The 23,576-nt window shown below is 42.7% G+C and overlaps 1 protein-coding gene across 1 annotated transcript; it reads left to right on the top strand.

Annotated features, from left to right (window-relative positions):
* Nucleotides 1-1,956: 1,956 nt before the first annotated feature.
* Nucleotides 1,957-21,810, top strand: adam11 (ADAM metallopeptidase domain 11). The gene is made up of 27 exons (XM_079292715.1): nt 1,957-2,067; nt 2,283-2,434; nt 3,946-4,022; nt 4,543-4,609; nt 9,112-9,194; nt 9,648-9,705; nt 11,073-11,130; nt 11,928-12,049; nt 12,993-13,067; nt 13,229-13,300; nt 14,133-14,299; nt 14,907-14,991; nt 15,180-15,270; nt 15,728-15,779; nt 16,130-16,229; nt 16,346-16,417; nt 16,822-16,914; nt 17,066-17,146; nt 17,230-17,280; nt 17,359-17,422; nt 17,593-17,698; nt 17,824-17,943; nt 18,142-18,310; nt 18,464-18,575; nt 18,958-19,048; nt 20,186-20,203; nt 21,170-21,810. The coding sequence occupies exons 1-27, from the start codon at nt 2,010-2,012 to the stop codon at nt 21,177-21,179; spliced, it is 2,304 nt and encodes a 767-aa protein (XP_079148841.1). The 5' UTR covers nt 1,957-2,009; the 3' UTR covers nt 21,180-21,810.
* The last annotated feature ends 1,766 nt before the right edge of the window (nt 21,811-23,576 follow it).

Raw genomic sequence — 23,576 nt, 5'->3', positions numbered from 1 at the left:
TGAAGGAGAGCTGCCACTGCTGGCGTGCAGACCATGGTTCTGTGCTCTTACTCATGGCAAACGTCAGTGGTTTGTGATCCACAAACGCAGTGAACGGCCGAGCCTCCAGCAGGAACCGGAAATGCCGAATGGCCAGAAAGTGGCCGAGGAGCTCCCGATCGAACGTGCTGTATTTCCGCTCATTAGGCCGCAACTGTCGACTGAAGAAGGCCAGCGGTTGCCACGCCCCTTTCACCCACTGCTCGTGCACCGTGCCCACCGCGTAGTCCGACGCGTCCGTGGTGATTGCAATCAGAGCCTTATGTGACGGGTGTGCCAGCATTGTTGTGCTTGCCAGAGCTGTTTTCGCATCAACAAACGCAAGTTCCCTCTCGAGTCCAATCCACCAGCTGTTTGATGGCCTTGCCTTTCAGGGCTTCGTACAGGGGCCGCATCACTTGCGCTGCTCGGGGAATAAAGCGATGGTAAAAGTTCACCATGCCTAAAAACTCCTGCAGGGCCCTCCCCGTGAGTGGGCGTGTAAAGTTAGTCACTGCCTCCACCTTTGCCGGGAGGGGGAGCGCCCCGTCCTTTTGTGATGCGGTGACCCAGAAAGTCAATGGTGGTCAACCCAAACTGGCACTTAGCCGGGTTGATGATCAACCCGTGCTGGCTGAGTCGCTCGAATAGAGTCCGGAGGTGAGACCTGTGCTCCGCTCTTGATGAACTGGCCACCAGGATGTCATCCAGGTAGACGAACAGGAAAGGCAGGTCCCTCAGCACCGTGTCCATTAGACGCTGGAACGTCTGCGCTGCGTTTTTTAGGCTAAACGCCATCCTCAAGAACTCAAACAGGCCGAACGGAGTGATCAGCGCAGTCTTGGGAATGTCCAGCGGGTGAACGGGCACTTGATGGTAACCTCGTACCAGGTCCACTTTCGAAAACACCACGCTCGAAAAACACTTCCTATCCCCGCCCTCAAATCCGTCCGAAACTCCTCCACTTCCGTTTATCCCAATTCCTATTGGCCAAAAGCTACATGTCTCAAATTCTACTGTTAGCTACTAATCCTAGAACACTTTATGCTTGTCTTAATTATGCATTTCCAAAACACTTATGATTATGACTAATTATTAATTCTTAAATATGAATCATTAAACACTTTTATTATATCTACTGAACACACATGCTCAAATTTCTTACAAGACCTAAAAGTACCCTGTATACAAAAAAGGAAAAACCAGAGTAAAGTCCAAAATAGTTTGTTTTGGGGTGTGACACAAATATTAATTTTCTTTCTTTTTGTATCGCAATAATCTTGTGACTTTTTAAATGTAATCCTATGACTCCTTTTTGAGATCCAGACCACCGATCTTTATAGTTAGGAATTTAAAAGTCAGTCACCAGGTTCACTGATGACAAAAACAGATTACCATTCGGCAAAGCTAATGATTAATATATGTTTGATTAGGTTTGCTACGATTAATAAAGAGAGAAAAAACAGATTAAAACGCCATATCAAATGTATTTAAGACGTTATGTAACAAACGTATCTTAATTTTAAAGAATTAACATAATCCTAATTCAGACAGAAATACGATGTTATTATTCATTCTTTAGTTGGAGTCTACTATCAGGGGTTACCCGGCCAAAGAGCGTGGGTGTGTCATCAAACCCCACGTGCCCCTTGTTTCCCTTTCCACTGCTCCGCGCGCAGCCTCATTGCTTCAATCAAGTCCAGTATCGTCATCGTCAGACCGATATAGGAGTGTGTCTGTGTGTATGTGTGATAACGCTGACACCGACACACGCCATGCTGCTGGAGCCGAGCAGCGGAGCCTCGCCAGGGGGCTTTTAACTCTCTTCAGGCGGAGAGGGGTTGAGAAATGCGGGCGCCGCGTTTAAAGGAACCCCGCTGTTCTGTTTGTCTTCACTGTCAACAACAGTCCTACTGCAGCTCCGCGCACGGCTCGTGTCGGTTCATTTAACGGCGCTGCACCGAGGATATCCCTGGGACTATGTGAGCATCATGCTCGCTGTGAGGTGCCTGCTGTTCGCTGCAGCGTGTGCACGGTGCGCCGTGACAGGTAAGACGCTCCGACGCTTTTCTTTCATGTTATTGTTTAGTGTATCACATGCAACCATTCATTATTGGGGAAAAAAACAAATAAAATGCATGTTTTCTGTCAGTTAATGCATCCACTCAACCGGTGCAATAACAAGGACCGTGCTATTGTTGCACCGGTGCCAGCATCGGTGCTCATGCTGGCTGTGCACTGAACTTGCTCGTGGACTCTTGCAGGTCTGAGGGAACGGGTCAGTCTGGAAGGAAGGCTGCCGCCTGCAGAAGAGGTCGTTCAGCCCAAGCAGCTCCTGCAACAGATCCACTCCCAGGAGGAGCTGCTCCACAGCCGCCTGAACACTCGGGTCAAAAACTACACAGCCGAAGCGCAGGTGAGTTTTGTCTGCACGCGTATTGAGCTATTATACCCCTTCATTTAATCTCGGTTTCAACATGTTCCTAAAAGTTGTTTAGTTCAAATTGTGACCACGGTCCCAGTAAATGGGTGTCATTCATGTTTCAGGTATTATTTTGCGAGATAGTTTGTCCTGGCCCTTGACTTAGCTGTTTTTTGTGATACATTTTTTGTTCCTTTTACTATATTCTTTGAAGCGACACACTGACGATTTAGTACAGCCACATATCAACATGTTCTGTATGTGCCCCCACTCTGATAACCTGAAAACAATGAATATTTAAAAACGTATTGCATCATAAATAGATGGATAAAAGAGTTGAAAAGGGAGAACGGAGAGACAAACATCGTTGTGTAAGTCTAGAAGATGGATGTGCCCCTATCCTTCACCTGCACTCTGACTCACCCCTGTTTGTCATCTCTTTTGAGGTCATGTGTCGGTTTACCCCACTCTGTGACACCCCCCACATGATGCCAGTTTACCCTGGGCCATAACAGGGCATTCAAAAAAAACCTCACCCCCCCCCCCCCCTCCTCTAGCTGCCTCCTCCTTTCCAGTCCATTAGATTCTATTTCACACATCTACCTGTCCTCTCTCGTTACCTTCACTATAAACGCTGCCTGTCAGTCAGCTGCAGGCCTGTCAGTGGATATGACACAGGTCTGCCCTTCAGCTACCCTCGGTGGGCAGCGTGCCATCTCAGGACCTCGCGTCCCTGAGAGGAGCCCTCTAGAAGGTGATCTGCTTGAAGTTTGTGGAGAAGTTTGGGCTTTCATGTTTAAACAATAAAAATAGTATACAATTGACCATCACCACAGTCGGAGCAGCTGATGCAGCTCTCTTGTCTCTGCTCACAGGCACCATTGTGGGCATTTTATTGTGGACCCAGCGGAGATTTAGATTGATACTAAGTGGTTTGCAGAGAGTGCATGGCAATACTAATGAGACCTTCCTTTCAGCTTGGCCAGTAAGTAGTGCTGGGAGCCACCACAGAGCTCTGTGGATGAGACTGAGCTGATCAGCCACAATACCCAGTGTTATCCTAAAAAAGCCTCGGGGATGGACGAGGCGATCTCGCCTCCGGGAAGAGGTTCCCGAAATAGAGCCTCCCTTTCTTATGTTGCTTTGTTGCTTTGCTCTCTGTGTCTTTTAAGTTATTTTATATGAAACATCCATCGATCTTCTTCCCTCCTCCACTTTCTATTTATCATATTCTGTCACATTTGTTCCTGAAAACATGAAATACCTGCCAAATTAGCGAGTTATTTGTTTGAGTCAGCGTCTGGGACCAACATCATGCAGAGATATGAGCTAGAGATGCAGCGGTTATTGATCTGAAAGTAAGCTCTGGACATCCAAGTACTTCTTTATTGCATATTTTAGTTTTAGTTTTTGTTGCTTCTTCCTTCGGTATCTGTCATTTTAATCAAATGTAAATCTCAGTCCAATTTGTCCTCTCTTCGCTCCTCCAACTTCTCCTCCCTCAGCCCGTCCATCTGGCCCAGAGCAGCTTCTTGGTGGAGGCCTTTGGCGCGTCCTTCATCCTTGACCTGGAACTCAACCAGTAAGTCACCACATGCCCGCAAAGCATTCACACATCTGCACCATTGAGGCACCAAACCAGGGACATGACCATCCTCTCATGCACACGCTTACTGCCTTTCTCCCTTCACCCGTCTGTCCCGCCCACCTAAAGTCTGTACTGTAAGTCCTGTGTGTTGGCATTAAATGGACTGGCCGCAGGCTGAATGTATACCTCCCCTCCCCTCCCCCTCTTCTCACCCCACACATTTAGCTGTGATGGACTGCGTTGATCTGATAAACTGGCTTTCTAAACACTGAGAATAAATGAATCTTCACACATTGTGTTTTTTACTTATGAATCAACCGTTTGTTGATCTAGACTCATGCAAGTCATAATGTCTGATTTGTAATGTTATTCTGTTAAATGGCTGTCTAGAATAATGACCCATAATTGGTGCCAGTAGTCACGCAGTGCTGCAATCTTGCTTTTTCAAACAATTATTGAATTCAGGATGAAACTAAGTGTTGGAGTGATTAATGCTTTTCTCACTTTTTCCCAGCAATCTGCTGTCTACAGACTACGTGGAGCGTCACTACGATGAGAATGGGCGTCTGTCTCAGAATATGGTGAGTCTCTTATAGAATCTCATGGAAATAGTTTGACCTATTGGGAAATACGCTCGTTTGCTTTCTTGCCGAAGGTTGGATGAGAAGAGTGTTACCGCTCTCTACTGTCTGTACAGTAAGACATGTTTATTTTTTCTAGGATGGCAAAGGCATGGCTCGCCCTACCCTGCTTCTGATTGGCTCTCCCTGATATTCTTACCCTAACCAGTCTCGCTCCTCATGCCTAAACCCAACCAATGACGGCACCGAGAACTAGCCAATCAGAGGCAGAGTAGGGCGGGTTATTACTTCGCCATCCTAGGGAAAATAAACCGGCGTACAATAAATGCTTAACATAAAGACTGGAAACGGGGAAAACTGCTCGTCTGGTTATGTCCAAACGTAACCAAATCTACCTGAAAGCACCTCTAAACCTCACTAGTTAACACATTTTATTGTTTGATTTGATACTTTTATACCTTTTGCACTGAACCAGGCCAGCTGTTTCCAGTAGTTGTGCAAAGTTAAGCGAATCAGCTGCTGGCTGTGGCATCATATTTAACATACACGAGAGTGGTATCAATTTTCGTATCGAACTCTGAAGAAAATGATAAGCGTGTTTCCCAGAATGTCATTTAAATAAACTTTTGAGAAATGCTGGCATCCTCTTTTCTATCAGAATTGAACAGCATATTTGATATAAATTGATTGTGTGCAAATGCATACAACAGTGTAGCTTTTATGTCCAGTGTGTGTTAGAACATGAATGGGTGTATCCCCCTGAACCAATAGCAGCAGTGCGTTTTTATCCTTCAACTCAGGCAGAAATGAATTTAAATAGAAATGTTTTTGGATGTATAGGGGCTTGTTATAAACTGCTATGAAGATCTTCTGCTTCAGCCGACTGTTAGCTCATGTGTTTTGCTGCATTCTCTGGTTTCTACCACCAATCAATCCGCACATCATTCTGAATCTTTTGCGTCCAAAGACGGCTCTCTGGCTGCTGATTGAATTGTTGATGTCGTCCTCTCAAACCGTCCTATAATAATATTATAGTTTGTTGACTAGACTCAAGAACATCTGGTAGAGACGGCCTCTTTCTGTCTGTATCCTCTGCTTTATTTTAGTCTCTGTCCCTCCCTCTATCTCTCTCCGTCTCTCTTTTACTTTATCTCTGCCAACGCCCGCCTGACCAATCAGTACATGGTTTCCATGGGTACTAGCAGTCAGCAGCAGCAGTGTGGGTCTATTGTGTCGTGAGGGGAATTCAAATCATGTCCATTTACAGAAACCAACTAAACCAAATCTTACAACCACAGTGCGGCCTGTGGTCTGGAACCAGATGTGTAATATTCAGCAATTAATGAGTTTATTTGCAAAGGTCTGAACCAAACAAATCAAGGGACAATGTTTGCAGGGGGTGGAAAAATATGAATTCCATTATTTCTCTACCAATGTAATATTACATAAAAAGATAGATACAGATTATGTAAGAGCTAAATTATGAAACATAAATGAAGACAAATTTAATTAATAAGATGTTTGGGAAGTCCTGGGGCATTTTCTTTTTATTCTCAAGAGTGATCATTACACAATAGCAATGCACAAAATGCTTATATGGACATTTAATTCTCTGCATATTGGACTGAGCACCCGGTGTATGTAGCCCCCTCCCCCACCATCTCCACCTTTATTCATTTAGTTTTATTGACGTGCCAATAAATTCCTCCTGCTTTGATCGTCACTTTTTCTCCTTGGTCCCTGTGGATCGACGCTCTCGCGTTGAGCTGGCGACCGGCTCGGTCGGATTGAATCTCAATGACACTCGACTAAACGAGGAAGTGAATGAGTGACGAGGATGTGCTGGAATTGATAGGAGCTGTTGTATACATTTTGTATTGTGCCGCTGAATACTCGCGCTTCAATTCCTTACTTTTTGTTTTTTGAAATTTCTAAATTGGTTTTGAGTGCTCCTTTGAGTGCCAACAAACTCTTTTTGATGGCGTCTAATATTCCTCACTGGCTCTTTTGATCCGTCTTCCTTTCACTTTACATTAGCTCCTGTTGTTTCAGTACCTTTCCGCCGGTCCTCTCAGCTCAACAATGCTGAGTCAAAGTCCAGACAGCAAGTAAACTCCAGCTTTTCTAACTCAGTTAGTTTCTACTGTCACATTTAATCGTGTCTCTCCTGTAACTGTCTATTTGCCTTTTATTTGTGCTTGCAAGCAGTTTCTATTTCAAAGTTATCATCACTTACTTCTAATGTAGTGTCCTGCTTACCTGTCCCTGATGATATTTCATGTTTAATCCACGATTTTCTCATTTAACATGGTTTTATTTGCGTGTGTGAGTGGCCATTATTTGAAGTACACACATCTTGCTGAAACGCACACTCAGTCGGTGTGTGTCTGCTGTGTTAGGCAATTGGATTTCCTCCATTTAGCCTTGTAATCCTACCTTTTTATTTATTTATCATCTTGCCCTGGACTAAGTGCTGTGGGCTGTCTCACTGTTCGGTATGAATGATTGAAGTCCTTATCTTCCTCAACAGATGAACTGGCACTGAGTCGAAATAAACTCTGAAAAATAGTGGAATATGATTTTTAGCTAATTGTTAGACATGCATCACTTCTTAAGTTATGTATGTTTTTATTTGTATTTAGTGTCTTTGTACTTGTAATGAATCTTTTTGTGGAGATATTGCTTGTGACCTCTACATCCTACATAAATAAGAGGAATTGAGATAAATGTCCGACCAATTACAATTGCAGCAGGGCGGTTGTAGTGACTTTGATGCTAACTTTTGTTTTGATTTCATCCCCCAAGAATGAAGCATATTTTCACCAGTCAGCAAGTGGAGGCCTCGTCCCTTAGTTTTGTCACGTGGAACTGGTGTAAAATCAATGAAAGCCTTTTCAGGTTTGCAATTTTTTTACAGCTTCCTTCGTGTAATCAGATCAGTGCAAAACACCAAAACAGAGAAAATGCATTAACACTACCTTCTCCCAGATGTAATAATAAGCAAACCAGCACTGTGTCTCCTCTGAGATCGAACACATCGTGTTTGGTAGACACAGATTAATTTAAAGATGGCGCTCGACTCCCACCTGGTGAGGGATGAACAAACCTCTAGTTTGACGCAGATCCCATCTCAATTGTTAAAATCCTCCTCCCTGTGAACCCAGTACAGTGATCCATTTTAGATCCAGTGATGAAGCCTCTTAATGCACAGAAGCAGGTGAATATTTTTGCGAGGTCGTACTTGATTGGAAATCAAGGACATCCAGGAGATTTGTTCAGGTTTAAGCGGCTCAGAGTCAAGGTTGACCAAGCATAAAGAGCAGCGTATCCACGTTGCCTCTTTTTCTTTTTGGTCTATCAGCCGTGTCAGACAACAGGCTCAGGTGGCAGATATTACTTATTGGGGTTCATTACAAACACCTGAAACTGACCCTCTCTCACAAACACAGTCGCACGCATACACACACACACACACACTCGACCGTAACCTCCATCCACTTGGATGAATCCTGCTTGATTATAAAAAAATCCTCTCCTGAGTGTAATTCTGTCTTTTTAAGACAATTTATACTAGCTCACACATTTAAACATGCAGGTGCTGCTTGACTGTCGGCAAGTCTCCTCTCCAATTGTTGTAATCGGATCCTTCCTGTGCTGTGAGAGGCAGTGTGGAAACACTATATTCAAAACATGATCATCCAGTCGAAGCCTTTCAGGGGATTATAAAGAATCTGGTGAAGTTATCTGGAGACGAGTTGTGCAGTTAACACCTGACAGCAGTTCTGCCAAACTGAGAGGGAAGTTTGTCATTTTATCCGAGATATTAAAAGAGCTCTCCACTGAGTTTGAACTTAAAAACACGCAAGCGAGAGTCACAGTCGTCCTCTGATGTCTCGTGTCAACTGTAACCTTGAGATGAGACCGGGACGTTCTTTGATTTTGTGCTGCAGGAAACTGAAATTGTTGCCATTGTGTGGTTTGTTGCCAAATTCACTCATTCAATCAAAACAATGAGTTTTAATACTTTACTACAATACAATTTCATGGTCAATGCATGCATACGACTGACTTACTTCTGAAAATCTGTGTTTGAGGGAAAAGAGTGCACGCTTACACCGACTTGACTCTACATTGAAACCTGAGTCCATCACTAAGTTTTATCCCATTTGACAGCCCTGTCCTCATACTTAAATTGCTCTCCCCATCACCCAAACACACACACACACACACACACACACACACTGTACACACGCGTCTTTTCCTCAGTGAAACTAAACTCAGCTGCAGCCGCTGTAGGTTTTCACAGACGCTAAGTTGACGGTAGTCACTGATATCCTCCAGTCGATCCCATCAGGTCGACAGTAAATACCTTGCCTGTTTAGGGGCCAGGAGATCAGGGGCTTCACAGTCGCTGTTGGTTTCATTGTCTGAAATGTGACATGAACGCGTTACTGGACGATGGAGGGTTCAGTGTCTCACTGGCATCTGTGGTTTGTTTCCAGGGAGGCGAGCACTGCTACTACCATGGGCGCCTGCGAGGGCTGCCGGGCTCCTGGGCTGCTCTGTCCACCTGCCACGGCCTACGGTGAGTCCAATACTGTGTCCCTTAGAATCTCGTCTCAGTCAGGACCCAAAGTTTTGTGTTTTAAGTGGTTCCAATGTTTGGAGACTTGCTTTAAATTTGCATAAAACACATTAGATGGCTCATTAAGCATTAACAAGTAAAAAAAAAATCCATTTTCTTTTTCAGATGAGTAGAAAAGTACCCGTAAAACAATTCAATGAATAGTTTGACATTTTGACAAGTAAGCTTATTTTCCCTCATGTCACGAAAGCAAACAAGCATATTCCCCAAAACCTCAAAATATTACTTTTAAAATACAATAAATAACATCCTGCAGCAGAGTTTTAAAAATGAGCAGAGTTCTTACTGCATTTACACAACGTGCTGGTCGAGGCTAAATTAAAAGAACAACACAGACTCACACAAACACCCCCAGACAAACTGTAACATGCTGCTGTGTTTGTTTGCTTTCAGGGGGATGTTTTCTGACGGAAACTTCTCCTACGGGATTGAACCAGTTGGCAGTGGAGAGGTGAGTCAGGACTTTAGGGAGGAGAAACCTAGCAGGGAGTATCAACTCGTATAAATAGTAGTAAACACACGCATATTCAATTTCTTGGCATCAAACTGAGGCAGTAACAGGGTTGTGACGAGAAAAAAAAATCTCCCAAAAACTGGCTGCAATTGTTAACAAAATATGGTTAAAAGTCACCCACAGTCTCAGTGTCTCTGTCCAGTGTCAGTGACTTACCGTCAGTCCAGAGAGTGTTACTCTATCTCTGAGCTGCTGTATGGAAGGTATTGAGTTGACACACAATCCACCACCACTGAAACACATCTCATGTCTCATATCTGAGGGAGACATCGTCTCACAAAGAGAGAGAGAGGAGAAATCTCAAATGAATGAATACAGAAGAAGCTTTTTAGATCTTTAAAAAAAGACTCTGATTTGATTGTAGAGTAGATCTAGTATTAAAAAGAAATGGAAGTAAAGGAGAGTAACCAAAGGGAGTGGGGGAGAAAGTGTTTAGAGTGGAAGAGGCAGAGCTTTTTTTCCCATTAAGAACCACCAGTAATCGAAGTACAGCTTTATTACATAGACTGGAGAGATGGATCAATAGCCTCCCAGCTGATCTTTAAAATCCTTCACTCCCTCCTCGGCTCTACCTCAGATGGCTGATTTTCATAAAGTATTCATCCCGAGCTCAAGTGCACCACAGTGTCCAGCAGTGTTATTGCCACTATGACAGCCCAATGATTGATTCATGATGCATCAGAGCACTTTCCTTCCCGTTGAACTATCTGCACTTCAGAGGACACGGCAGCGCTTTTTCACACAGAGAAGCTCAGGATGAGACGAGGTAATTCATTTCTTTCTAGGGAACCACTTTTTAAGTAATGACCAACCTGATATTGTATTATCTTGAATAGGTAAACTAGCCATTTCAAAGAGATGTATACACGATACATCACAACTTAAATAAAACAACTGTTTTATGCACGTGTTATTGAAAACGTATACAAATGTTAAATACTACATAATGTGATTCACTGTCTGCTGAGGTCTGACTGAGGTTTCCGTTTGGCTTGAGGTGAAGTTTTACTTAAATTCAATTTTCATATCTGTAACTCTCTTTCCGGTTCAGACAAACATGGATGCTGAACTCAAAGCGTTTGTAGTTAAAATCTTCTGAAATAAGAAAGATGCAAAGAAGATTTAGGCAATTAAAGTTGCGTCAAAACTCTTTTACTCTTTTAAATATTTTTTTCTCCAAACTAATTTTAATTTTTGAAAATTAGTTTAATTTTAATAAAGTAATGTCAAATAGTAAAGCAATTTATTTCTCTCTCTCTCTCTTTCTGTTGTTTATGTTTTTTAAGGACGGCGTTCAGGAGCAGAACGACCACATTGTGTATCGTATGCCGGACATTGACCTCTTCCCACCTCCCTGTCCAGGTAGGACCACCGTAAAACTGCACACCTGAGACTCCTCACAGTTACTTTTCCCTGCAACCAAAAGTATTTTAGTCCCTCCTGATGCAATGATAAAGGTTTGACGAATACAAAATCCCTGTCTGGTTCACCCTCTGATTCATTATCCTCAGTGACACCATACCTGCTGCGCAAATCCAGCTATAATACAAATGAAAGACTTCTCACACTGTCTTGATTCTGGCAAAACTTTGTTGTTAACAGATTAGATTTGATGAAACCCGACAGGAAGCAGCTTGTTACCGACGAGCCAAAAGGCTGCTTGCCGCTACTTGTTTGAGGATAACATGTTCAGTCTTGTCCTTGACATTGCATGGATCTAAAACAAACAAGTGTTATGTAATGCAAGTTTTGGTTGCTACTTTCTCTCTCTGTCTCTCTCTCTCTCACACACACACACACACACACACACACACTCACACACTCACTGCAGTGTACAGCGTCCTCCTCAGGTTGTCCAGCTGCCCTCCTCGCCCTTGCACTAAATGTCTCATTTGGCTGCCTCTTTGCTACCTCTCCTCTTTGTCCCTGACACTCCTCCTTCCTGTTTCCCAACCCCTACCGTTCCTCCCTCCTCTCTCTCTCCCTCCCATTTGGCCAGTTATATTCTCCCCCTTCCTCCTCTCTCCTCCGCCGGCTGTGTAATATTGATTTCTTCTGCAGATCAGTAGACTAAAATACATAGTTGCATCCATCCCTGGACTGATGACGAGCCACTTTTACTCTCACTTACTCTGTGCATGTGTGTGTGTGTTTGCCAGGGTGCTCCGTGAACAGCACTGAGCCCGAGGGGCCTCCAGACGGTCAACTGAAGGATGGAGACAACTGGTCTGAAGAGGAGGAGCCTGTTTTTACAGAAATCTTGAGACGCTCAAAAAGACAAGTCAGTTTTCAGACCATTCTCACAACACACCTCCATGCACGCAGACAGATGGCCCGCCAGGAACATGTCGCATCATTTACACAAAGTGTCACCATGAGGGAAACATCAGAGTTGAGATATGCAAACCCAATTAATATTTTACAGAGACGTCTGTCAGATGATGCCAAATTCCCACACTAATACTGACGGCTTGTCTCAGCTTTCATGCTAATAAGATAAGTAAGAAAAGGGAGAGCGGTGTCGTACATCTGCAGGAGCTTTCTAAAATCTGAGAATATTACTCGACTGATACCAACTGATTCACTGTTGATCATTCTTGTACGACACATTTCTGATGTAAAGCATATTGAGGGTGATTGGTTAGCCCCTGCTGCATCCATTTTGACCCTAGACGTCAACATTCATTTCTGGTTTCTGTATTCTGTCTGTTCTCTTCTCACTGGCTTTAAATGGGCTGAGCTCAGTTGAAAAATGTGTCTGTCTCATACGTGGGTGCACCAATTACAATTGAACATTTGAGACAGTTGTTGGGTTGTTTGCTTCATCAGGACTGTGAAGCAATGGCAAAATAAGCAGAGTGTTGAAATCTTACTAAATAATACCTGACGATGTTTATTTGTCACTTGTTTAGTCATGAATAGTCAATGCTGCCGAGAAAAAGATTAGAAGTTTTCACAGGCTTTAAAGGTAGTTTTCTTTCTCGTTAGACTCCTAAAGTCATTGGATACAGAAGCTGCAAATTATGTTTTCATTATTCTGCTTATTGAAAGAATGACTGTTGCTCTCAAAGTTGTGTTTCCTCTCAAGGACAAAGACTAGAGTTTCACAAACATTAGCGTGTGTGTGTGTGTGTGCATATTGTGTGTCTGTTCGTCCTGTGTGAAGGTGATTATGACAGCGGAGTCAAAGGTCTGCCTGTGTGGCTTTCTTTTGCCCCCTCCAGGTGCGGCGAGGCCAGCGCACCGTCCAGACTGAGACCAAGTACATCGAGCTGATGGTGGTCAACGACCATGAGCTGGTAGGTGTGAAGCTTTTTCTTTTCCTCATCTCTGTAAGTGCTGCATGAAGGCATTAAGAAGAAGTGAGCGTGACTTTCATTAAAAAAGGGATTTTAAGATAAGACGGCACAGAACAAAGATGAAAGGCGGTCACGCAGCAACGTTTCTCTCCTCTTGTTAGTTCGTGCAGCTTCGTCGGTCGTCCACTCAGACGAAGAACTTTGCCAAAGCGGTGGTGAACATGGCCGACGCGGTGAGTGGAAACACTGTTGAGCAGTTGTGATCTCCCTCTTCCTATCATCTCTTATTATTTTTTTAAACATGGCACCCCTTCATAGTGAATCTATTATCGGGAGTCTCTTGAGCTTACTAAGGGCAGTTGCCACAATCCAGAGCTTTGTTCTCTCGCAGATGAAACTTTCCTGAGTGGAACAGCTGCCATCATCACTTACCGGTCCACAAAAAGCCAACAAGCTGTTTTACCGTCTGTTTTATTTTTAACCGTCTTCTTTGAATGTCAAATATTTGCTTTCATCTATTGAATCCTCACCATCGTTTGATAGGGTATTTTACATTTCTTATTTCGTCCATTCGATGTGTTGTATGATGACCCGTTTGTGTACGTGGCCATGTATAGCACCGGCATGGCAAACCCTTCACCGACAAACGCAGTGATGCTGGTTTCCATGGCAACCGACCGCTGCTTGCCGTCTCCCACTCGCTTGTCTAAAGTAGAGACGGATTCTACTGTCTCCATCATCTGCAATATTTATCTCCCAGTTAACCCCTTCGGGTCTGAATCTTTTCCACGACCGCAAACTTTAGTTTAGTGGTTTTTATTTTGTACTCTTCTCCCGATAGATGGAGATAAATAGGGCTAAGAGGACACTTCTGATTACTATGTTATTCACTTTCACACATGTTTATCCTTTAATTTGAACTTAATTATGATTTATTTTTCTTTCAATCCTTTCTGTTGTAATGTGTTGTAATCGGTTGTTGCTTCAATTGTTCTGAGGGATGATGGTGACGAACTGTCAAGAGAGACATTTTCCGAATGCGTTTTCTCCTTTTGATGTTTCCAGATCTACAAGGAGCAGCTCAACACTCGCATCGTCCTGGTGGCCATGGAAACCTGGTCTTCTGAAAACAGGATATCCGTGGGCGACGACGCTTTGCTCACCCTGCGCGACTTCATGAAGTACAGGAAGGAGAGCATCAAGGAACGCCCGGACGCCGTTCACCTCTTCTCGTTAGTTCAAGCTCCTGATTGTAGTCGGTGGTCGTGTTTTTATCTCTTCTTCCCTGTCTTACTCTTCATTTTATCAGTCTTCTTCGTCTTCTTCTGTCTTCTTCGTCTTCATTTTATCTGTCTTCTTCATCTTCATTTTATCCGTCTTCTTCGTCTTCGTCCTCTTCATCTTCTTCTATGTCTTCTTCTTTGTCTTTTTCTTCTTCTTTGTCTTCCTCTCTGTCATCTGTCTTCTTCTCTGTCTTCTTCTTCCTCCTTTTCTTGTTTCTCTTCTCTGTCTTCTTGGTCTTCTCAGTCTTCTTCTGTCTTCTTCGTCTTCTCTGTCTTCTTCTGTCTTCTTCCTTTTCTTCTTCGTCTTCTTCTGTCTTCTTCCTTTTCTTGTTTCTCTTCTCTGTCGTCTCTGTCTTCTTCCTTTTCTTGTTTCTCTTCTCTGTCTTCTTCTGTCTTCCTTTTCTTCTTCGTCTTCTCTGTCTTCTTCTGTCTTCTTCCTTTTCTTGTTTCTCTTCTCTGTCTTCTTCTGTCTTCTTCCTTTTCTTGTTTCTCTTCTCTGTCTTCCTCCTCCTCCTCCTCCTGCGCCTATTATTAAGTTTCTCTGTCTTCCCCACAGTGGGAGGACGTTCATGGGCAGCCGCAGTGAGGCAGCCTACATTGGGGGCATCTGCTCAGTCACTAGAGGTGGAGGCATCAATGAGGTGAGACTTGTGTCCCTTACTTGGATTAGATGAGAGCGATTAGCAACAAAGCATTGTGTTTGTCCAATGAACTTCATGAAGATGGATATTTACAGAAGTAATCAGTCATTCTCATGAGAACTCAGGCCGGTTCAGTCTCTCTTCTCTCTAGTCGATATCATTAACTTGATTTATATGTGTGTCTTCAGTATGGCAGCGTGGGTCCCATGGCCATCACATTGAGTCAAAGCCTTGGCCAGAACATTGGCATGCTGAGAAACAAAGAGCGACTGGCTGCAGGTGAGACGAACATACATTGCAGATATCGGTTGAGATCTGACACAGAGTCACGGGAGGACAATATCTCTTGACATGATTCAGAAACAGACTTAAAAAGGCAATTTGTGATACAAACTCCTTACTTTAGATACTGGTTTTAACCATACATTCCTTCCTGCGGTATTCACGTATCTGTGCAGGGCATCTTCAGGTTGTTCCAGATAACATTCTAAATTGAATTGCTGTTATATCTAAAAATCTGTCTTTTACAAGCTCAGAGTGCAAAGCTTTTATACAGCACTCCTTTGACTTTCCACGGAGAATGTGCTGATTGTATTCCATTTATCTCAGATTAAAAGGAAACTGCTGCACTAACAGCTCCCTCAAGCAGTCAGATCACAGAGTTGCAGAAACACGTTTTTTGTTTGTAGTCATCAACTGTCTTGACAACAGAAATATTGTATGCGTGTGTGTCCAGGAGACTGCAGGTGTCCAGACCCATGGCTGGGCTGTATCATGGAGGACACAGGGTATGCACCTTTTCATTTAGAATCAATGAATCAAGTCACCTGTAGCACACTAAGCAATACTTCCCAAGTAAAACAGGAGTCTGTGGCAACAAAGACGGACATATTTCATACCTCATCATATTTATTTTGTCAAATTGAACCGACAAGTTGTCATTTTTTTTTATTTTTCAGGATGAGTATGAAATGTAGCTTGTAAAAGTACCAAACTTCATCTGTGTAAAATATTAGCGTCATTTTTGCTTGACAGGTTTTCATATTTATTCAGACTTTTGAAGGCTTCAGCAATATTGCAAATGTTGCCAACAAATGGCAACGAGAGATTTCTGTTTCTCTTTTTTTGTCCTAATTAGTTACTACCTGCCCAGGAAGTTCTCTCGCTGCAGTATAGATGAGTACCTGCGATTCCTCCAACAGGGAGGAGGCAGCTGTCTCTTCAACAAGCCCAGCAAGGTGAGAGATGGTTGGTCATCATCCTAGATTGTTCTTACCAAAGTTAAATTGCTTTGAATGTATTTTCATTGTCTGGTCTGTGTTGTTGTTGTCTGCTTATGTTTCTTCTCCTGCAGTTGTTTGACCAACCAGAGTGTGGGAATGGATTTGTGGAGCTGGGAGAGGAATGTGACTGTGGAACACTCGTGGTGAGCACATTTGAATTAACTACTTTTATATTGCTTGTCTTATACACAGAGTATTGGGGCTGATTTTATCCCATTGGTTTAATTCAGCCTGAAACCCAGTTGGAAAAGCCAATACTTACTGTAACAACTTGTCACATCCTTTTCCAATCTGTCCAGAATATTTCAGTTTAAATGGTGCTGCACTTATGATCTTTAACGGGAGGAGAGCCTCCAGTTTAAATACATTTTCTTGACATTTTTCAAAGGAAATGCTTCTCTACTGGGGACGATATTCAGCTCACAGCCCCTCTGTCTTTGCAGTTTGTCAGATTGTAGTTGGATTGTAAGTGTAGTCACTTATGCGAGTTCAAAAAACCTTGACACTCGCGATCTACAGATGTGCCATGAACATCTCTCACCCATAGGAGTGTGCACGGAGTGGAGCCAACTGCTGTAAGAAGTGCACCCTTACCCACAATGCCATGTGCAGCAACGGGCTCTGCTGCAGGGACTGCAAGGTGAGCTGCTTTGATACAGCACTTTAACCGGAGCGGTTGTTGCCGTTTCTCAAGGCCCCGATGGACTATTTATCCTCCCACCTGCTCAGTTCCACCCCCCTCGTGTCTTTCTTTTTTTCCTTCCGTCTTCTCCTGTGGGTGTTCGTGACAGTACGAGCTGAGAGGGGTGACGTGCCGGGAAACTGTTAACGACTGTGACATCCCTGAGACCTGCATGGGAGACTCCAGCCAGGTAAAATGCATGCCTAAAGAATTTAGACATCTGAAACCCCCCACCATGATGAACGGATACAGATGATATTCTCTCTCTTTCAGTGTCCTCATAACGTCCACAAACTGGATGGCTACATGTGTCATGCTGGACAGGTAAAGTCACGTGAGTTGCTCAATGTTTGTTGCTGCTTCAGGTTGTTGCATTTAATAGAACACATCTTCTGTCCTCAGGGTCGGTGTTATGGAGGCCGTTGTAAGACCAGAGACAGCCAGTGCAGGACGCTGTGGGGCTACAGTAGGTTTGGATTGGATATTGAGCTTGATTTCTAAATGATCCGTGGCCCTTTTGATGGTTAAAATGTCATGGCCCACATTTAGAATCTTTTGTATTTTCTGAGAAGAGCTTCCATTAAAGCAAGGCCATTGGTTGTCGTACGAGTTCAAGACTGTGTTCTCTCTTCTCAGACTCAGCCGACAGGTTCTGCTATGAAAAGCTGAATTCTGAGGGCACAGAGAAAGGAAACTGTGGTCCGGACTCCAGTGGTCAGGGATGGGTGCAGTGCAACAAGCAGTGAGAGGACAGCATTGGCTTCATTAAATACATATTGGATACACACCCTTGTTTTTTTGCTTCATTAAATCACATATTAGTTGAGTTTTTGTCATTATTAAATTGTTTTTTGTCGTCTCCATCAGGGACGTCCTGTGCGGTTTACTGCTGTGCACCAATGTGACAGATAGGCCGAGGTTTGGTGAACTTCAGGGGAGGCTCACCAGTCTCACCATCCACCATCAGAACAGATACATGGACTGCAGGTAAGGCAGCTTTTCTTGGGCTGCTTGGTTTGTTTAAACAGCAATTTGAAGGATTAAACAATTACAGCAGGCTGCCTAATATAATTTGTATTCGCTACATTACAAAAAAAGACCACTGAATTTGAATTTGTGGATCTTGCATTATTGTTTCGGCAGTCACAAATGAGTGATGATTATATGTGACCATCTGACCTACAGGGGCGGCCATGCAGTGCTGGATGACGGCTTGGATATGGGCTATGTGGAGGATGGGACACCATGTGGGCCAAACATGATGTGTTTTGAGCGTCGCTGCCTCCCCGTCACCACCTTCAACCTGAGCACCTGCCCGGGCTCCTCGTCCTCACACATCTGCTCCGACCACGGGGTGAGTGTGTCACTGAGTTTTGCCGCTGGAAACGAAGGTTTGTGGGTAATAATTTACAAATTTCCCCCTGGGGATGAATAAAGTACCTATCTATCTATCAACGAGAAAAGATATTGACGCTTCCACTCATTATTTTGTCTTTTTGTTTCGTAGACTTGCAGCAACGAGATGAGGTGCATCTGTGATCCGGACTACACTGGGAAGGACTGTAGTGTGGTTGACCCGATCCTCATCCCCACACCGGCAGACCTAGAGAAACACAGAGGTAACTACACTGAGCAGTTAGCGCCACATAGTCCGCTCAACAGACGGAACAGTTTCAGCTGTTCCTCACTGAAATATGCACAAAACAACAATAAAAACTAAAGTATTCATGTCAAGAGAGTACATAAATAAAGGGTGTAGGACACGGGGGAGGAAGGATATCGTAACACCAAGGAGTCAAATCACAATTCAAACTTGATAGTTATCAAAACATGTTCTTCTACTTTTTCATGTTGGCTGAAAGTGTTTTGGGTCACATTGAACATCACTTTTTGATGCTTTACAGTCAACAGAGATACAACATAATACCACCATTTTGGTGCTCGTCACTCCCCCCCCCATCCCCCCCCCCCCCTCACTGGTTGACTCCTTCACTCCAACAGGTCCCAGTGGCACCAATATCATAATAGGCTCGGTTGCTGGTGCAATTCTGGTGGCAGCGATAGTCCTGGGGGGCACTGGCTGGGGATTTAAGTACGTAAGAGCTCTGGCATGTCTCCATCTGTGTGTGCCTGCTGTGTTCCTCTGTCAGCTAGCACACATGCCTGCGGCTCGCTGCTGAACGCTCCTCTGCTTGTTGTCTGATCCGCACTCGCCACCAGAGAGCATGTGGGTTTATTGTTGATGCTGGTGGACGTGCGGTAGATGGGTTTCCGTCTGTGGGTTTTGTTAGAGAAGGAGAGCGTTAATGATCATACTTACAAACCCTCATTAGTCAGAGCTGGTAAGCTCTTTGATGGCATGAGATGAATGGCAGGAGCTTCACCGCTTTGCTGCATGTATATTTATTTTAATTTGTTCAAATCTGTAAGACTTTATGTGGGCTGTAGAAGCTACATTTATATATAATGAGCTGAATACGAGACAAGTGCTGAAACAGTCTGTCAAAAAATCAACAATCAATTGACAGAAATAGATGAATCATTTTGAGTGGGTTTTATTTAGGCAAAATTGGCTCACATTTTCTTGGTTGTCTACGATAGTAAAGTATATATTTTTGGGTCAGTCAGACGAACAGGACCCCATGGTGAAGACGTCACCATCATTGTGATTTGAATATCTTTTGGGTTTGGGACGGACGTCGCGTTGCTCTCTGAGATATTACTCATTATTTCTGGATATTTCATAGACTCAATTATTTAAATTGATTTATCAAAAACACGGAGTGAAAACTGCTTTAAAGCCATGTAGGTTTCCAACAATCCCAAATAAATATATAATAATAGATTAACAAACTCTTTCCAATTCTTCTCCGCACGACTGAATCTTTTTTCCGCAGTCATTTTTCTGCAGTCATGTAGCTTTGCTGTGGCATGCCTGCAGGATGCAGATCAACTAAAATGCTTGTATACGGCTGTAGTCTTTTGCCGTAATCTGATGATTTATTTGTACGGATTGATGCTTCAGACGTCCTTGATAACAAAAGATGAAGGAAACTTTAAATGCCTCTTTAATGCTTTGCTTTTAAGGTCTTGTGTTGATTGCATGTTGTTCTGCTTTCACTCTGCTTCTTTGCGCATGTGAAAAAGTCGATAGTCTTACCTGTCTTTCTACTTCACTGTCTGTTTTGTCTGCTCCCTCCATCTTGTTCCTGCCTCACTGCGATTCCAGAAACATCCGAAGAGGAAGGTACGACCCCACCTTTCAGTCCTGATCTTAAAACGTTATCAGAGTCGTCCATCACTGTTCATTCTGTAAAACATAATGCCATTTGTTTTCTAGGAATCCTCTGCTTCTTTATCAGCTGAGCAGCTTTAAAGATATTTCTAAACCGATACAATTTTCATCTGCTTTTATGGCCTTATTTTTCATCTTTCACACATTTTTATCTGATGTTTATTTGTATCGGGACGAGTGTATAGACACATACCGCAGTATTTATATAACCTATGCTAGTTTGCAGTCTTCTTCCATATATGGGCCTTTAAAATACACAAAACTTAATTCAGTTTTAGTATTGGGAAACATCGCTAACTCCTAAATAAATCGTAGTTTGCGTTACTGTTATTTGTACTGCATGTCCCCTCACTAGCTAGGCTGCCATTTCTAGAATATAGCTGCAGTGTCGACTTTGTAAGACTTTCAATAATAAAATTGAACTCCTCTTAAGTTTTAGTTTTTGGTTATTTTTTGTTATTATTTTATGATCTATCTGCATTACAGCTGCAACGATTTAGTCGAATAATTCAGTCAGTCAGCAGAAAATTAGTCAACAGCTATGTTGATCATTTGATTATTCATTATTCATGCAAAAGTTCAAACATTTAATGGTTCCAGGCTCTAAAAAGTGAGAATTTCCTTGTCTTACAGTAAATTGCACGTCTTTGGTTTTTGACAGTCAAAACAAGACATTTGAAGATGTCACCTTTTGCTCTAGAAATGGTGATGGGAATTTTTAACTGTTTGGTGATGTTTAGCTGACCAAACAAGTGATTAAATGAAGTTGCAATTCCAATCAGTCTTTTCCATGTTTTAATTCGTCTTTGCTTTCCTGTCGGTTCTCTCAGATTCCTCAATGTTTGTCTTTCTCTTCCCCCTCCTCCTTTTATCTTCCCCTCATCTTCTTTCCCTACTTCATTCCTCGTCTCTTTCCAGATCTTCGTGAGTTTGAGTCGTATCTCTTCGCTGTCCTGTCTTCCTTACACGGTGTCCAGTCCGCTCTGAGGATACAAGACAAAGATATCTTCCACTTTTGATCCCTTTTCTGGTTCCTTTTCTGTTTTCATGAACGCTGTCTCCTTTGGTATTCTCCTCCTGGGAAGCCTCATTACTCTTTGTTTAACTGCAGTATGGAAGTTGCCATCAGATCTGAAAGACTGTCGGGGGTTTTCTGGTTCCAAATGTTCGCTTTGGTGTCATGCTCACTTTTTATTTACATTTCCAGGACACACAGACACACACAGCCCTTAACTGAAGTGTGTTTACTGAACTCTTCGGTTAGATTTTCCCTTCCACTGGTTTCAGCTGATATTCTGCCATATCGACTGTTATTGAGTTTTACCCCTTTAAGTAATGTACTACTTCTAGTCTGGACTTTTTTGGGAAGTCTTCTGTTTTGAAAGATATTTAACCTCGTGGAGAACACCACCACCTCCTCTCAGTGGTGTGACTTTAACTGCAATAGAAGTGAAAATAACAAAATAGTGAATGTTGACATTTTATCAGTCTAGATGAGGGTTATTTTGTGTGCTAGGCCTTTACATTCCACGGTAATAGCCATACTTTCTCTTATGCTGCCGTTCATTATCAAACAGTAGTCCATCCTAAATCAATGCTTCTACATAATATGCATTAATGTATGAATGTATAGTTCAGGCCTGCAAGGAAGCTAGTTGTGTCTCTGTGCCGATGATATCAAAGTACTTTTTACTTCAGTTGCACCAAATGTTTTATCCCGCTGTACAATATGTAATCTATATACAGCCAATATGCTGAACATGGGTGCTGATGTACAAAGTGTATCATAAGGTTGACTCGTTAAGACAGCAGTGCCTCACTGCCGCTCTGAATGAAAGCACAAGTCTGGAGAGAGAAGACTCTTCCTGCCTCTCAGCGGAAAACTGCTCATTTTGAAGATTTAATTCCACAGAGAAGATTTGAATCTTTGCAGTTTAGTGAAGTTTGAGCTCCTCTGGTTTTCCACAATTTGTGGGATGCCTGATCATTTGGGTCACGGAGAAAGACGTGTGAGTGTTGTATGTTTCATACATGCCTCTAAGATATTTTCAAGCTGCAAAATTATTAAATAGTTCCCAGATTTCCAAAAATTTGATTTAACACAGGATCTCATTCCATATTATGTTCATAGATTATAATCTGGCTTCTATGAGCTCAGTCAAGCTGCTGAGGTAAAACTAGAAATGAAAAAAATATGCTTCGTCTCTAAATGCCGTTAGATAATTTAATTCTGACTGATCAGATCAATGAGCAATAAATATGTACATTTCATGAATAATGTCAGAAACATGTTCTCCCATAGAAAGAAAAGTCTTATTCTGCTGCTTTCATGTGCATCACTCTCTCCGTCTGTCCCCTCTGGACTTCGGAGAATCTTAAATCAGGTTTATTGTGGTTATTATGCACAAAGACCCCTTTACACTTTGCATTAAAATGTGTCTCGTATCTATATCTGATTTAAACTGAATAAATGCCCCAGTATTAATATGCATTTCCAGTGACCACAGTGAGATCGAATCACCCAAAAAGCATTTTACTGCTGTTGGTGTAAAGAGGGTATTTGTTTCACTAAATAACAATAAGGAACTGCGCAATCGCACAGGTGCCACAAGAGATGATCCACGTTACACTGCCAGTAAACTTACAATAGCATTCAAGGAATACGTTGACATTTTCTCTGCTTCTGAAATTAGACACAATTTAAAAAAGAAAAAGGTCCTAACGATGTTCCTTACTGACTAAAATGAGTGCAGTTAGTCATGGAAATTGATTTTTGAAGACTAAATGCTAAACTTAGTTAATTTTCTCAGAATTTAAACCGTCAGTGGGTAGCCCTTTAATCGTACTGAAACCCTCTTTATGCCGTATGCACGCTGTATAAAAATCTAAAACTCAAGGACAGACTTGGCTGAAAGCTCAGGTCACACTGTGTTTACCGCCACTGTTTGAGATCACACATTGTAGTTGGACTCAGCATTCACACGGGGAAGTCAACATTGTTTATTCCCACAGGAAGGTGACCACTATTGGCTTAGCCAATCATGTAAATACTCATATTATTGTATATTGAAATATATATTAAATCATATGTGAATAACGGTGGCCATGTGTCTGTTGTGTAAATCCTGTTTTAACAAAGTACTTTTGCAGGATGCTTGTTGTCTGAGTCAGTGAGAAACCCGGTGATGAAGAGTGAACTTTAACTGTCTTGTAGTTCTTCCTACTTATGAATCGGGATGCATTTGTAAATATTTTTTAATATTTGCTGGACCTCGGGGATGTTTCTACAGGGTTTGTTGAGGACTGTAATGAGATCTGTTTATCT

Source organism: Melanostigma gelatinosum (genome assembly GCF_949748355.1).
Source record: "Melanostigma gelatinosum genome assembly, chromosome: 21".
Taxonomy (NCBI): domain Eukaryota; kingdom Metazoa; phylum Chordata; class Actinopteri; order Perciformes; family Zoarcidae; genus Melanostigma; species Melanostigma gelatinosum.
This window is presented reverse-complemented; position numbering and strand designations above follow the sequence as displayed.

What these genes read in the sequence shown, in the direction of transcription:
- adam11 (XM_079292715.1), top strand. Translation starts at nt 2,010, where the DNA reads ATGCTCGCTGTGAGGTGCCTGCTGTTCGCTGCAGCGTGTGCACGGTGC. An exon ending in TGAGACGCTCAAAAAGACAA is followed by an intron (nt 12,050 to 12,992) that starts GTCAGTTTTCAG and finishes TGCCCCCTCCAG; the next exon opens with GTGCGGCGAGGCCAGCGCAC. An exon ending in TGGTGAACATGGCCGACGCG is followed by an intron (nt 13,301 to 14,132) that starts GTGAGTGGAAAC and finishes TGATGTTTCCAG; the next exon opens with ATCTACAAGGAGCAGCTCAA.